Genomic DNA, 16,222 nt, shown 5'->3' with positions numbered 1-16,222 from the left:
TACAATGCAATGAAAACCTCGTGTGGTGTGTTCAGTTGGGAATTCATACCCTTACACTTGTTTAAGCTTCAAAATAAAACTTTTACTTCAAATGTTCTACTATTGAATAAAGTGTGCCTATTCGGCACTTTTTTTTCAGCACTATCAAACAGGGCACAGAGGCCTGCTGAAAAGAAAGCCCACATCATAGTACGCCAAATAGCAGAATATATGTTAGATGGTGGCAGAAGGACAGCTTTAGAATCAGAAATATAGTTTCGAGTTTTATTGGAAAGTTTTTATTTAACATCCTGTGTTGCTTTTTTTTACAAACAGAACTTTCTTCACTCCGACAGGGTCTGGTAAATACATCGATGCACATGGTTTCTGCCAACATTTGCAAATAGCAGGTTGATTGGTCGGCTCGTTACAGTTGATTGGTCGACTCGCCACAGTCCGTTTCCTATCGGTCACTAAAGAGGGATGCTCTCCCCCTTCATAGGTCAACGATGTCTTTCTTGAGTCCAAATATGTTATTGTAAATTATGGTTATCGCCCATTGTGCCTTTAAAACCTCATCAACATTATTTTCCTTTCGTAATTCGAAAGGCCAACAGACATTGCCACCCCATTGCAGGAAGGTCAATTTCCCCAATGGCCTCAAAGGCAATTGTTGCAGCCAGTGGTGCAAATGGAAAGAAATGTGATGGGGGATCCCACAACACAAGGGCCGGGGTGGGGGAGGAGTTTGGGAGGGGCAGTGCCCGAGGGGCGTGGCCTAGAGGGGGCGGGGCTCGTAGTGGACATCCAGCAATGCTGGAATACGTTAAAAAAAAACATGTAGCGAGCATTGTGCATTACACACCTGTGCCAAAGCCGCGGTGAAAGGCAATGCTGCCGTCGTGTGCGCTTTTCTTTATTTTTTATTTATTTATTAAACTATTCCAGCGCGGTTCATGGTCTTGGGCGGCTGACTCTGGCTGGATTCCGAGATCTGGCTCCATATCTGGTGCCGGATACGGATTCGCCGAGAGCCGGACCAATGACCAGCACTGGTTACAGCTCACATTATTGGAGTTGTGGTAAATCTATTTTTTTTTCAGATTTGAACCTCAGTCGGGAGGTGCCGATGTTGCAATCCTTTGCCTGGATATGTAGTGGGCTGACAAGCAAAGGAGAGGGCCTTTAACATCTGTTGATGCCTCCTCTATGGGGTTGGAAACTGCCAAGCCATGTACTGACGAATTACGCTGACGACACCCAGATACTCATTCCCATTACTGGAGACTAAGTGGCTGACCACAAGGCCCTGAATGATGTCTACTTGGTCATCCAAGCTTGGATGGCACAACACCAACTATGCCTCAACGATGACAAGACTGAGCTCCTCATCTTGGGCACTACGCAATGCCTCAGTAAACTTGAACCATCTTACCAATCGTTTATCATTGACGGCAACACTATCCAAGTCTCGAAAGACACGAAAACCTTAGGCGTCTACCTTGACGCCACCTTATCCCTATCCCGTCAAACTAATGCAGTTAGATCTGCTTCAGCATACACCTGCAAACTCATTGCAGCCTGCAGGCCATTTCTGACCACTTCTAACACGGTCACACTGGCCAGAACCCTCATCATGGCCAAAATCGACTATGGTAGCGCCCTCTACCTAGGAACTAGCCAAGCGAATCTGAACAAATTGCAAATCGTCCAGAACAAAGCCATAAGAGCGGCTCTAAACATCCCGCGAAACCACCACATCTCGGAATCTAGATCCAATCTACACTGGCTACCTGTCAAACAGAGAATCTCACTGAAAGCCTTAGGCCTTACCCACAAATGCCTAGCCAACCAAGCCCCCCTGTATCTCTGCAACCGGCTATCCTGCAACGCGCCTACCCGCCCACAAAGAACCGCCCAGACCCACCAATTAACTCTTCCTAGGTTCAAACTACAAAAAGTGGGTGGATCAAGCTTCCCCGTCCTAGCATCCAAGCTTTGGAATGCTCTCCCCCTCACTATTAGATCAGAAGAATGTTTTAGTGCCTTCAAGGCCAAAACGAAACCCTGGCTCTTCAATCAGCCTTGAAACTCGGACCTCTTATGTACCTGGGATCCTTGCCCTAGCAAAGCGCCAGTTCTACTCCCTACTTTGTAAATGTTGTATATTGCTGTATGCTCTGAATATTTTTGTATTATATCTATAGTTTGAATGTATGTATGCCCGTTATGTAACCATGTCTAAGTTGCGCCCTGATGCCTCCGGGTCGGACGGTGCGCGTTACAAATAGAACAAATACAAATGCCTGCTCAGTCCTACTGCACGCCTCCGCGTCACTCATAAGAGATTGGAGCATGTCGCAAGGCCGGTTCGTGCGATTGAAATGCATGCCGCCTTCAGACAAGTCTGACCTGGGCCACTTTGGTGCCTTTTGCAAATGTTCTATTTTCGAGGTGAACTCTTAGGGTTTAGGTCACTTTAGCCCCACTCAAGCTGACCCTTGCACGCTGCTCACTCGATTCTCTAAGACCAGCACGTTGTGCCTTGTTTGTAATATGTTCCCTTTGTGATTGTGTGGCAAGAGAGGGAAACATGTTCTAAACGTTTGCTGGGCAGGTTCTCTTTAGAAACGGAATTCTTGAAAAGACCAATTCACTTGTACGATATGCCATATTCAATGCCTTTATTTTATGGGTGCCCAAAAAGAGGCCGTTGGAGAAGATTGCGCTTGAGTGCGGTTTGCATAGGGAGTTGAGGGAGTGCTAGGAGCGCCCCTTCATTCATGATGGCGAGCGCCATCCTACGCTCGGACTCCTCTCAGGGGTTAGTTACAATGGACTAAAATTTCATGCGCTATCTCATATGGTCTTCCGTATTTTATTTTTTTACACATTTTTATGAACCAGTATTTTCTGTGGGATGTTCTGATTGTGAATTGTCAAATTGTTCTCCTGTTCTGTCCATATTCCCTTGTTCAGGTGAGTTGGAGTGCCCCACATGTCAGAGGATTGGATTTAGCAGTGATGGAAACCGCTCTCTGAGGGGAGTTAGTGCAGATGGGTACTCTTTCTGGCTGCTTACCAACAATGGCAGGCTGTATATTTCCATTTTCGGAGGTTTTTAGGACGTGTTAGGGGGTTGGACGCGGCCTTCAGGTAGGCAGGCGTACGGGCCTTCGAGAGAATGTGTGGCCGCAGAATGGCAGGCACCTGGCACCATGGTTACGTTGAGAAGCTGTTAGGCAGAATTATATGCAGTACCCTTTGGGAACACCACACACAATTAAGACTACAAGTGACAGTACAAATTCACCTTTGGTAAAGTGGTAGCGATGGCTGAGCAGCCAGACTTATCTCAAGAGTAAGTGAGCAGCATCAAATAGTTACTCAAACGACAGCAATTACTATGATTCAAACAAACACTGACTCAAGGTTTCTGAGTAAAAGAATATACATTTATTTACACATCAGTTGTACAACATTTAACTAAAGTAAAGCAGTTCAAAAATCACACTCTTAATACACCACACCACTCCCAATAGGTTCCAGACAAGTTAAGCTCACAAATGAATTGGGAGCAAAATGGCACTCCAGAAATTTAAAAAGGGAGGGAAAGACAAAGTTAAGCAGAAATTGAGCAGCACCAACAGGTAAGTAAGCAGGGCAATCTAGGAAGAGCAACTCCAGTGATAGGATCAAATCAAATAGGCTTAGGGCCAAAGTCAATAGGACAAAAGTCTTTTGTTCAAGATCACGCGGTTCTGGGGAGTTCGCGGTCAAGTCTTTGCCAAGAGTTCCGGACGAAGTTGGTTGGCAGAAAAGTTAGTTCAAAGAGAAAAGAAGGACAAGCCCCCGGATTGGCGAAAGGTTTCAAGCACATTCACCGTGGCTGGACGAAACAAGCAACCGGATTTGCACAGTACCTTTAAATGGAGAAGAAGCTGTAGCTGAGGCAGACGTTCCTGGTAGTTCCTGCAGGCTCACGGTTCCTGAAGCGACTGTAGGACTGACACGAAGTAGGAAGACTGGAAGGTCCTGCACTACCCAGGGAAGAAACCAGCAGCAGAGCAAAGCAACAAATAAAAGGTGCGCTCCTTAAAACCCTAGCAGGGTCCGACCTTCCTGGGTATCCGGCCCACTATAGCTCTGTACAGCGAATTGCACCGGAGGAGGGAGTCCTGGCTTGCAGTTTGGGCGAACTGGTTGGTCCCACCAGCTCAGGGGAAGAAGATTCCTGGAGGATCTTCTCTGTCGTTGGATTCTGAAGATTCGGACCTGCAGCAGGGCTTCACCGGGTGGTTCAGTCGTTGTAGGGGTCTTCTTCTGTCAGCTCCTCATCGTTTCTTTCGTTCCAGTGGCGACTCTGCCTTTCCAGTCCCAGACTGGACAGTCACCTAGCGATTCAAACAGGAGTGCGACTTGGGTTACCAAGGGAACCCATGGCAGGGGTCCTAAGACCCCTCCCTCACATCTTGCCAACCCAGACTTTCAGGTGCCTTAAGGAGGGCTTCTGTGCAGAAGCCCGCAAAAAGACGGCGAACAAAGGGACCAAACCTGGTATGGCGTGCAGAGTAAAACGCGAGAAAGACTTTTACAAAAAGAAATGGCGAATAAACCCAGCCGGAACCGTATAAAAACTTATATGATCAAGCGGGTTTAAGTTTGAGGCAACCAAGATAGCCTAAAACAATACCATGGTTATTTAAGATAACCGCGGTATGAAAAATAGGGTAGTTACCACTGCCACCAGCCAAGTCTTGATGAAAAGGTAGCGAAACAATGCTCCAAGAGAAACAGACAAAAAGGGATAAGTATTAACCCTTTCCAATACTCCCTGTAAGATGGGGTGTACTGGGTCTGTGGTTTAAAGAGACTAAATAAAGTTAATGGTAACTTTACATGTTTCTGGGAGACAGTAGTCAGTCCCAAAAAAATGGAGTCAGTGGGAAGTCTGAAAGACAACCCTGTGTCACTGCACTGAAGGTGCTGTGTAACACATTAAAAAGATGATGCCTATGGAGTAAGTGAGGCTCCATAGTCAAATATCACACAAAAAGGTAAAACACACATGGCAAAACACATGTAAGAGTGGGAAAAAAGGCTCACACTCTTACCAGGTGAAAAAAATAAACCCTAGAAATCCAGCAAAGTTGCTGAGGGACTGGTTGGTACCATCACTGTTTATTGATTTATATAGCGCACCAAACCCGGGGGTATCTGGGCACACTAAAAGTGAATTCAATTTACAGTTACACAAGGAAAAGTTAGACATTCTGTACAAATGTATACAGCAAAGAGCATACAGTATGAGAAAACCTATACAGCAGATAATATACAGCATGATGCAAGTTGAGGGTGCAAAAACATTAAATAACGAGAGACACACTGATGGAGTGGCTGTGATGCTGGAAATGCATCAGAGGGACAGGGCCTCTGAATCCTTGTCCTTTATTGCTTTTTATCATGTGTTCTGTCTTGTTTTCGGCGCAGGAGTTCATGTGGGACTCCTGGCGGTGCGGTCCTTCCTGTATTTGGTTTGGTGAATAGACCCTTGGGATACCCTGATGGCACCCATGGGTGGGAGTACGACCCTGTACTCCTAGTGTATGTTTTTGGGCACCTGTGTGTGGCCCACAGAGCAGGGTATGGGCTGGTGGCAGCTCCGCGCTGAATGGACAGGTGCCCTGAGCGTCCTTTATTTTGGGATGCCCAGGCCCTGTCATTGGAATCAGTGGATTCCTGATAGGAAACAAGATGGCCCCGGTGGCCTCTTGCTCTCTCTCGCCCGTTACCTTACTTTTCCCAAAGTCCCGGGAAGCCCTGACTCTGCCCCTTCCCCCTGACTGGCTGTTGGGTGGAAGTTCCACATATGGTGTTGTGGGGAAGGCCAGGCCAGGCTGGCTGGAGCCTTCCCAATGACTGTTGTGGGTACGCCCGTGGGATGTGACCTGGGTAAATAGAGTGTGTGACGAATACACATTCTGTGTTATGGGTGTCTAGTATCTGGTGGTTGACACAATGACTGAGACAGCCCTCCCCGAAACTGGTATGAATGCAATGTGCAGTGCTGAATGGCAGAGTGCTTTTCCGAATCCACATTCTGTGTTGCGAGTGTCTGGATGGAGAAGAATGGCCTGAATGCACGGTACGCCTGATTGGCTGACTAACTGCCTGAATGCCCTTCTGAGTGATTGGTTGCCTGAGTGTGACCCAGCAGTGTGAATTGGAGATCATCAGTATATCTGGGGGCCTCTCACTGCTAGAAATCGTTCAGAAGCTGAAGTAGAAACTGACATCAACTGACACCGAAGTTGATGCTTGATGCTTACTCTTGAAGCAGAGCCGGAAGAAGGTGAACCGGTGTTCCCTTCCTTGCAATCTGAAAGCTGCTGTGCCTTCAAGAACTGATCCAAGAGAGGACCTGGCTATGAGACCTCTCGCCGAGCTACGATGGACCATCGTGCAGCAGCTGATCTTTGACAAAGCTCACTGGTAGACAGATCTACGAAAAGGCTGCTGACCGGAGACGGGGACCGCTGCGGAATCCCAAAGAGAAGCACCGGGCAGCTGTCCACCATCCAACGACTGCCGACCGGAGCCTCCGTGCTCCCTTTGCCTAAGAACATTTGATCCAAGGACTCCCTTGTTCATCACCGTTGACCGTTTTCGTCCTGCCAGAGAAAGTAAAGGCCGGCGACGACCGAGGAGAATCTGCCGGTGAGTTACCCGCCACCCGAAGACCTCAGACGCTGAAAAAGCTACTAAAGCCAGCTGTGGTCACGTCCCGTTTGCCAACGCTAGACGCCGATGACTCGACGCCCTTGCTGGCCAAAGTTCTTCATTCACTCTTTGCAGCAACGAACACTCATCGAGGCGCACCGCACGCCTCTTCTTCCCAGGACGTTCACAAGCTTTTGTCAACGAGCACCGCCAGGATCAAAGCTGCTTCCTCGACGACCACCGTTCACCTTTTTCTTCATCTCGGAAGTTCGACGACCCTTGGCTCCTGCCTGAAAGGGAGCGCACTCAAAGGCCCGTCGATTCCCAGACGAAGAACTCTACAACACAAGGTACATTTGGGTTGCAGAACTATAGAAGAAGATAAGATTCTAATAGACAATATATGTACTGGGCTTGTAGTACATCTTCATTTACAGGTTGCCCAGGTGGGGGGGATCCTCATACAGAACTGTGCTTAGTGGTAGGGGCTCAGTATTCTGCCAATTGTCTAACCAACTTGCCTTCCTCCAAAGTCTATGGTTGAGATCGTTTTGCTGTGTTGATTCGTATGCTATTTGAACTGAGTACAGTTGATGCATTTTAATGGAATCAAAGTAATACTGGTACCACCTAGAAATGTATATATTTACCATTTTAGAATTGTCGTAGCACAAAGTGTATTATCGTGATTGTGTATATAACCTTGAACCTTATTTGTATAAAGACTGTGTTTTAACTAATACAGTGTGTGGACATTCCTTTGTGGGTGCTTGGGGACTACACTGTACTTAAGAACCAGCCTGCATCACCTCCTGAGAAGCTAGGCCTTGATTGCTCGACCATAGCTACCGAATAGAGAATCTTGGCTGGGGTCCTCTATGCCTCTCCTCTGCCATGTAGCGAGCAGGAGTACAGACACCCAGCTCCGGTCTTTAGAGTGACCATTTAAGGATGACAGCTGGGGCATATCATCGGTCCTTAGCCGACTGTATGCTGTGATCTTGTTCGAATCTTTGCGCGATGCAGTTTACTGCTGACAAGTCAATTCATGCGATAATACAGGCCCTGAAAATTGCTTGTTATTGAAGCATGAAAGACCTGAAGACTTTTTTTTTTCTAATTTGGAGTACAACACTTTAATGAAATGAATGTGTTCCGCAAGGCAATGCTTGACTATACTGGACAATGAATTCACAAATAACTTTGGTATAAGAACTTCATTTTCGCTTCACTTTTATGTTTCATTTTTTTTCTAATAATGTATCCGTGTTTCCAGTGCATAATTACTTTTCTTGAATGGACCTGTGAGGAAGATGCGTGCGCATAAATGACGAGTTCTTTTCTTTCATTTGCAGATGGTGAACCTGCTCTTGGCTAAGGGGGCCAACATCAATGCGTTTGACAAGAAGGACAGAAGAGCTCTGCATTGGGCAGCGTACATGGGTAAGCAGGGTTTTCCCTCATGTGGCGAATGTTCCGCCACCCCCCCCCCCATCAGGGAAATATTGTGTCCCCTGGGGCATTAAACTAATCCAAGCAGAAGGTGTGCCAAGGGAGCTGAATGGAGTGGGTGACCACATGGTCTATCACCAGCACCATCTTTACAAAGCCACTGAAACTATCCAAACTTGAAAAATAATTAAAACGGAAAAGGCTTCCTGCAGGTGCTGGAGAACCTCCTCTCCTCTGGGCGCGCTTATATAATACTGGGGTGCATAGGGTAGATCAAGTCTCCTTCGCTTATGCTCCATTACACCCGTCATTGATTTCAATATGGAGCCCAACTCAGTGACAAATTCACCAGTCAGAAGGCTCTGGTATTGGCTCTTGGCCTGATTGAGTTATTTTATAGCAGATCCACAATGAATTGCTTAATTGTATCTTTCTACAAGTGAGTTGCTGAAGCACATAGTTGAGGGGATGATGATAATTTGTTATTTGTATAGCGCTTTCGCTAAAGATCTGTACATAGAACATATCTACATATAATTGTCAACCAACCGAAGTTGGTGCTCGTTTATAGACCTTGGAGGGATGAAAGGCTGAGTTGGCACGAGTTGGCCTTGCCATGATTTGAACCTGCGACCTGCAGAACACTCATCGATCACAGCAGCGAACGTTCAACCCACTGAGCTATCTTACAGGCTAAACTTTGTTATAGGAGAACGTTAGAAGCAGCTATTGATTTCCATCAGAGTTGCCAGAGAAATGCTATCATTCGTCCGGGTGAAATGTTTTTTCCCCCACACTGAATTCCACCCTTTGTAACCACACCAGTGGGAAGCAGCCCAGGCCTCAGCATCTCAGTTTGTGACGCAGGCCTGTGGACATTTCTAATCTGCATAAGCTTGGGGTATTAGTTATAGAAACATATCTGTTAAATGCAGAAGGAAAACAAATGGTTGCAAGATGCAACTGGCCCAAATGAAAATATGAAAGCAATTTTCTAGATGCAGTGTTAAGGACAAAACTGGCTTTGAGATAGCTGGGGGATTCTAGTAAAGAGTACAAGTACAAAAAATGCGCCTTGAGGATAATATAGTTAAAAGGACATAACTGAGGTAGTGCCCCTCCTTGCATGTGCTTTGACCTTCCTGTGAAGCCTAGTTCTGCACATCTGTGCTGCGAGAGCCGACGAGTGGGACTGGATTGGACAGCAAGGATTGCTTTATTCGGAAAGCGGATTTCCAACCATAGAAAGATGCAGCATTCTTGATGGTGTGTCCCACTGATGATGAATGGGATTCCTGAGTAAATGGTCGCCCAGAAATCTCAGCACTTTTTTCCGGAACACTTGCTTTGTTCCGAGTTCTGCATGCCATCTGGTTACGGTAGGAGCTTGGCCCAGAAAATGTAGCCTTTTGTCTGGGATCCTCGAGATGCCTGCCTTGGACAACCGACCATCAATGTAGTCTTTACTCTGGGATCCTCGAGTCGTCTGCCTTGGGCCATCCATGTAGCCTTTCCTCTGGGATCCTCGAGTCGCCTGCCATGGGCCATCGCTCCTCTACCTCCAACTCCCTCAGGGTCAGTCGCTTCTACAAGCATTAAGCTGGTGGTAGATCTCTTTCTTCAGCTGGGGCCTCCCTCTGGAACAGCCTCCCTGCCTATCTGAAACTCGAGAACCATCTCTGGTTCCGGAAGCACCTCAAGACCTTCCTCTTTGCTTCTGCCTTCTCTCTTCCTCTCCCCTGCTGATTTCCTGTCTTTAAACTCCACTGATCACCTGGCTACCCTCTGATTTCGGGCCCAGGTCCATACTTGCCCAGTTGCACACCCGCACTGCCTCCCGTCACCCTTTGCACTTGACCAGATCCTGACTCCCTGACATTTTTAGGGAATTGAATATTTGACGCATTGCCTGACCTTTGAGCATGTTCAGGGGTTGGATTAGTGATGGTTTCAGGTGGATGAAGGTTTCTGTAAGCAGGAGTTTGAAAAGGTCAGAACCTTTTGTGCTAGTGGATGCTCAGAAGTGCTGGTTTTGCGGCAATAGCTAGAATGTGTTTTCATGTTGAAAGCAAAATGAAGTTTGTTTTCTTCTGATATTATTATTATTATTTGGGTATTTAGTGAGTGCAGACCCAGCTTGAAACAACAGAGCGCTTTGCAATCACAGGGTGAAGAACACAGGAAGCAGAGAAAAAAGGAGCGGGGAACTAACGGGAGGGTGGGCAATTGGCAGCATGGGGGACTAGACAGTGGGGAGCAGATCACCAAGTCTCGGGTAGGGTGGGGAGTGCAGGTTGTGATATGGTATGATGAAAGAGAATCCTTGGAAAACTCACTGTAAAGAAATTGTGGTGCTCTGCTTTTTCGTGCACAGGGCTGTGCACAAACTCCTAAAATTGCAATACTGACCTCTGTGGTAGTCTTGAGTGGTATCAGAAGCTTGAATGCCCGCCTCGTGCATTCTTCGCTTGTTGATGATGGACTCTGCCCCAGTCCCACTGGCTTTTCTGAGACTATTGCTTGCCAGCCATGGACAATCTCCATTGTAAAAGGACTAACACCAGTTCTACTGAATAAATAAACCTCAGAAATATGAAGCATTGGAGTACTTGGTGTCCAGCTCGCTTTGCCCCGAGAGCATAGCTTTCGGGGTACATCTGCCATAAACTCCCCAGAAATATTAGACACCTTAATCCTATGCATTTTAGAATGCTCCATAGGATAAAACGAAGAACAAGGCATGCCTCACGTGTGATTGACTCGGCAGGTCTGCTGTGAAATATCACAATTACTCAATTCATCCGCGCGTGTTTTATTAGCATCCGGAGCATGAGCCTCTATACTGCCTCATCCTGCTTCAATATTTTTCCGCAAAGCTTAATGGATGCACAGGACTCCATTTTCCAGCTTCACTTCCCATCCATCCTGAAAACATCCCTTGACGTGAACTATAGACCTCAAGCCTCCCCGGAGCGGAGATTCAACAATACCAAAAATCTCCCAGACTCGAAAGCCTACCCAAGTCTCACTTGGAGATTTATGGGAACCTGCAAATTACTTTTTTAAAATGTTGGTAATGTAAGTAATGTAATGTAAAGGGTCTTGTGGTGTTCTCGTCTACTACTATTGGTGGCCTCGCTGCACGGTGGCTCTGTAAGAAAAAAGTGGTTTGGAAGGATCATTTGCAGGACAGTGGGGGAGCGGCAGATGTGAAGCCAGTGTTGATGGGTGCAGGTTGGAAATAGGTTCTCCACACGAGGAGGCTACGTTCTGGTGGACTACAGCGCTTTAGGTCTTGTTAGCCGCTAATACACGCAAGCGTGCTAGGGCTCAAGGGGGAGAGACTAGTAATGGTTTGATGTGCTAATGCTTAGGCATGTGGCGGCCATCTTGAGGGGGGTTGTGGTGATAGTGTAAGGTGCTAGGAGGTTTTAGCGTTGAGTTGGTAAGTTGGGGGATGGAAAGGGGGCAAGCCTGCACTCCTACCTCTAGCCATCTCTAGACGGGTGCCGTTTCTCCAGTTCCAGTGCCACCTGGCAGTCCCCTCTCTCGCTCTCTGGGACTATCTCGAATAGAGACATTGTATCCCATGAGCAACAAATCGAGCACTTGCAGGTTGGCAGATGAGGGGGGAAAGGCATGGGCAAAGCATTTGGGAGATTGAGAAGGGAGCGGCGCAACTGATCACAGTAGCCCACCAGGAATTGAGAGATTTCCTCAAAGCTTTAAACTGTCGTTTCTGTGCGTACATCCCATTCCTCGTGATCACTGCCCTCCAATCTTGCATATGGGAAATCCTGCTGAGGAGGAGGCTGCCCGAAGCGTCCAGGCGAGAGCAGCTGCACGTTTTTCTCGGTGCATTGCTCACATTCGATTAGTTTCATAAATCAATCATTTCAAGAATTCCATCTGTAAAAACGAACTCTAAATGTTGATCGTCATAGTCGGTCTTCATATTTGATCATATTAAGCGGGAAAGCCCAACAAAGTGTGTGCGATGTTTTGAGAAATACCCTTTTAAAGCCCTGAATTTGGATACATTTTGAAAAAACATATTCAAAGATCTAGTTCATTTACACTGAATAATGCAGAGAAACCTGCATAAAAATGTATTGAAATATGTTTATGCTACTTGCGCTTGCAGCCATTTGCAAAAGTTAATTTTGCAGCTTGGTAAGAAAGCACAAAGGAAATATTAAACACAAACGGTGTCTAGCTTCTGGCCTTGAAAGGAATTGCCATTACTAGGGGCTCCCCCATCATATATGTTGCTGTATGAATCGGGGCAGTGGGGGAGGGGCTCCTCCATCTCATGGGCTAGTGGGATTAGGAGAATCCTCACATAGTCAAAAGCCCACATTAACACACAGAAAACTAGTCAAATGTTAGGGCCGACGAGTTTTCTCACAATGGTGTACGCAGACAATGTCGCAAACTCCAGCTGAAGAAGAACTGATGTTTGGGGCAATACGCATGTGTGCCGACCTATGTTAGAATGGTGTATTTTGGTGTACATTCATTAGTAGACATCAAAACTTAATCCTGCTCAAACACATACAACCCAAATAAGATGCGCATGAGGTCACAGTTCTGGCAATGATCTGATGAGACCTACCAAGTTTTATTTTTTAAATTGTCTTTATTTGCATTTTACAACATACAATAAACATTACGCAACAGCATACAGACGAGGAACCGCCTCAACTAAATACCACAGAGAAACAAAACCCTCCTGGAGCCCACCCCCCATCCCCACCGTCTCCCCAAGCATATTGTCAGCAAATTACTTTAGCACCAAGGTAAGGAGAACCATTTAACTAAGAACAGTTATAGACAGAAATTTAACTCCGTCACCGTACCACCGTCCTTAAATTGCGACCATAACATTGCACAGCCCATGTAGAGTAGGATATACCCCAGGATCGCCACTCCATCGACTACAAGTCTGAGCCCGCTTCCGAGTCCTCCTTCCTAGCCATAGAGCTGCTGAAAGGGCTCCAATAGTTCTTAGGTTTGCTGGTAGTTGGAAGCGTTAAATTGTACTGAGTCTCTCTGTCTTCACAGCACACCATAAGATTGAGCCAGTGCTGGAACGAGGGTGGTGCCGGGGCTCCCCACTTCCGTGCCAATAGTGACCTAGCCACAACTGAAGCCATGCCAACAAGGCGTCTCTGGCAAACGGAGCCAAAATCCATCAGTGCCAGCAGTCAGCATTCGGGGGTAAGGGGAATAGCAATATCAATCATACTCGACATAGCCTCTGCTATACTCGACCAAAGAGCATAAACCAAGGGGCACAACCGCACCACATGAAGGAAGTCAGCAGGGGTTTGGCATCCCCTCTTACACTCCAGGGGCTGAAGAGGAAACATCTTGTGTATTCTTGGAGAGTAAAGATATGTTTGATGTAAACACTTAAAGTGTATCAAGCGAAATCTACAGTTGACAGAAATGGCCCTGGTCTGAGTGCAAATTTGGCTCCACTGCTCTTCCGACGACACTTTCCCCAGGGCGCCCTCCCACCTACCCCTATAGCAAGTACGAGATGGAGGGTGAGTCGCCCGGGCCATACCGTACAGAGTCGAGATTAGCTTCTTAGTGGATGCTGGCTGAGCGGCGTATGAAATGAGAGGGTCGACCGGGAACTCACTCCACCTGGTTCTCAGCACCTCCCTCAACCGAAAATACAAAAGCTGTGTTATAGGGTTCCAAGGGCCCCTTGCCATGAGATCTTCCCAGAGCACAAATTTACCGTCTGGCGCAACATTCCCCAAAGTATGAATCTGGAGGTTAGAGAAGTGCTGTATAAACACTGTCTCATGTGTGAGCGGGATGCCCCGAACGCGATATATGGCCATCGCAGGAGCATACCACTGGGACAAACCAATCCACTCCGCGAGCCAATGCCAGGCTCTGATAGTGATGTCAATAGGTTGGATCTCAGCCCTGGGACATCTCTCCCGCGGAGCCCATAAGAGACCCCTAAGATAGTCAGGATACGCAATGGCCTTCTCCAAACGAGAATGCGGTAGGTCAACCGAGGGGGACCACCACCACACAGCGTACTGCGCCTGAGCTACCAAATAATATAAATAAAGATCTGGCACGTCCATTCCCCCATGGGAATATGGTTGACACATAGTTTCCAGGGAGACACGAGGATGCTTCCAAGCCCATAGCAGTTTAGTCATCAAGGTCTTCACACGTCGCCAAAAAGAAACAGGAGGCCAAATCGGTACATTGTTGAACACATATAACAACTTAGGCAAAACCACCATCTTAGACAATGCAATGCGAGCGGCCTGAGAAAGAGGAAGGCAGGCCCACGCGTCCCCTCTGTGCTCCAAGAGTTTTAAGGCAGTGAGATAATTCTCCTCGTAAAGCCTAACAGGGGATGTGGATACCCGGATACCCAAATAACGAATGCCTAGTGGACGCCACGCAAAAGAGTCGCCAATATCTGTAGGGGAAACGCCGGGGGTAAGTGGAAGCACCTCAGATTTTGCCCAATTGATACAAAGACCAGACAGAGCCCCAAACTCCTGGATCTCCTCCACCACAGGATTCAGATTAATTTGCAGGTATTTATGTAAATTAACATGTCATCCGCGTACAAGGAAACAATAGACGTATGGGATCGAAGTGAAACACCCCTATGGGCATGATATTCCCTGAGAACACAGGCCACTGGTTCTATGGCTAAAGCGAATAGGATAGGGGAAAAGGGAATGAGACTGTACCAACTTTAACAGAAATGTTATTCACCTCGTCAAGAATGTTGCAAGCTGATTTCAGTATACGCAATACATCATACAACGAATCCTTAAATCCCCCCATGCCCCCCCTGACCCCCCCATGGCTATGCCAGTAAATTTACCTTGCACGAATATTTGAGCTACTTTGGACATCCTTAAGCTCCAGCCTACCTCGCCATCATGCTATTAATATGGCTAAGTGAGTTAAGCGTCCGTTTCACACATGTTTGCAGCTTTGTCACGGGTTTGACTCCAGGCTTGTTGAAGTCAGCCCTCTTCTGGAGTTGATTGAGTGCCATTAAAGTTGTTCATAATTAGCCCTGACAGTGCTTAGTGGTAGGAGGAGTCAGGCATGAAGTGCAATTTAAGCCATGATGTTACTTCCATGTTCTCCTTAAAAGTCTAATCCTCGTCTCCTTCCCTGTTGTTTCTGGTTCGCGTGAGATGAGTGACCTTTGTGACGAATCAGATGATCTCGTCCCGGAAATAAGGAGGCGAAACATAACCCCCACCCGAAGCCCAGAAAATTAATACAACCTCTTACCACACCATACAAGGTCAATCCTAATATACCATATGGGTATATGTATTACTCTAGGGTCAAGCCACCATCTCAGGGTACTCGGACTGTAACATAAACCTTTACAGTCCCCTCCTCCTTGCACTTACCCAGAGCCATGCTGCCCTGGCTCCACTACCCCTTGCCTCTACCTGGCACTTCCCCCTCTCCCTTTCCCCTGCACTTTGCATTGTTGCACTTGCACGATCTGAATGACACAAGGGGCCTTATTACGACCCAGGCTGAAAACCATGGTGCTAATAGCACCATGGTCCATGCCGGTAACTTACCGACTCCGCCATGGAGAAAGGGGGAATTACCACCCCATTACAAGGTTGGCGGGGCGGTAATTCCCCCTTCTTCCATGGCCCTTCCCCATTCCCATTTTTGCCCCATAGGGCATAATCGGAATGGGGAAGGCGGTAATTATGGTACCGCAAATTGCGGTGCCGTAATTAGCACCAAGGTCCCTTTGTGGGTCCTTTCCTTAACGGCTGGTAAAACCAGCCGTTAAGGTGGGAACCTGCAAAGGGACCTCGTAATCAGGCGCTAAGGGAGAACCGGTACGGGTACCCTTACCAGTACCGGTAATCCCTTAGCGCAAGGGTCGTAATGAGGCCCAAGGTCTAGTAAAATCGTTTGTCTTGTCCTCCCGCCGCGGTCTTCCCTCCCTTGTCTTGTCACGCCTAGAAACACTTGTGTACAGGCGCGTTATAAATTACATATATCATATACATCCAGAGGGAAAAGGAGTGGA

The 16,222-nt window shown here is 47.2% G+C and overlaps 1 protein-coding gene across 4 annotated transcripts in view; it reads left to right on the top strand.

Moving 5' to 3' along the window:
• Positions 1-16,222, top strand: part of ANKRD44 (ankyrin repeat domain 44) — a 1,456,106-nt gene that overhangs the window by 547,037 nt on the left and 892,847 nt on the right. For all 4 annotated transcript variants that reach the window (XM_069615728.1, XM_069615729.1, XM_069615727.1 and 1 more), the window contains exon 6: positions 8,055-8,142. In XM_069615728.1, the coding sequence (XP_069471829.1) occupies positions 8,055-8,142 (88 nt within the window). The remainder of the gene's footprint in view (positions 1-8,054; positions 8,143-16,222) is intronic.

The sequence above is a fragment of the Ambystoma mexicanum genome, chromosome 9 (assembly GCF_040938575.1).
Source record: "Ambystoma mexicanum isolate Mex_15411 chromosome 9, UKY_AmexF1_1, whole genome shotgun sequence".
Classification (NCBI taxonomy): Eukaryota; Metazoa; Chordata; class Amphibia; order Caudata; family Ambystomatidae; genus Ambystoma; species Ambystoma mexicanum.
Note: the sequence above shows the minus strand (reverse complement) of the source record. Positions and strands in the feature narration are given on the sequence as shown.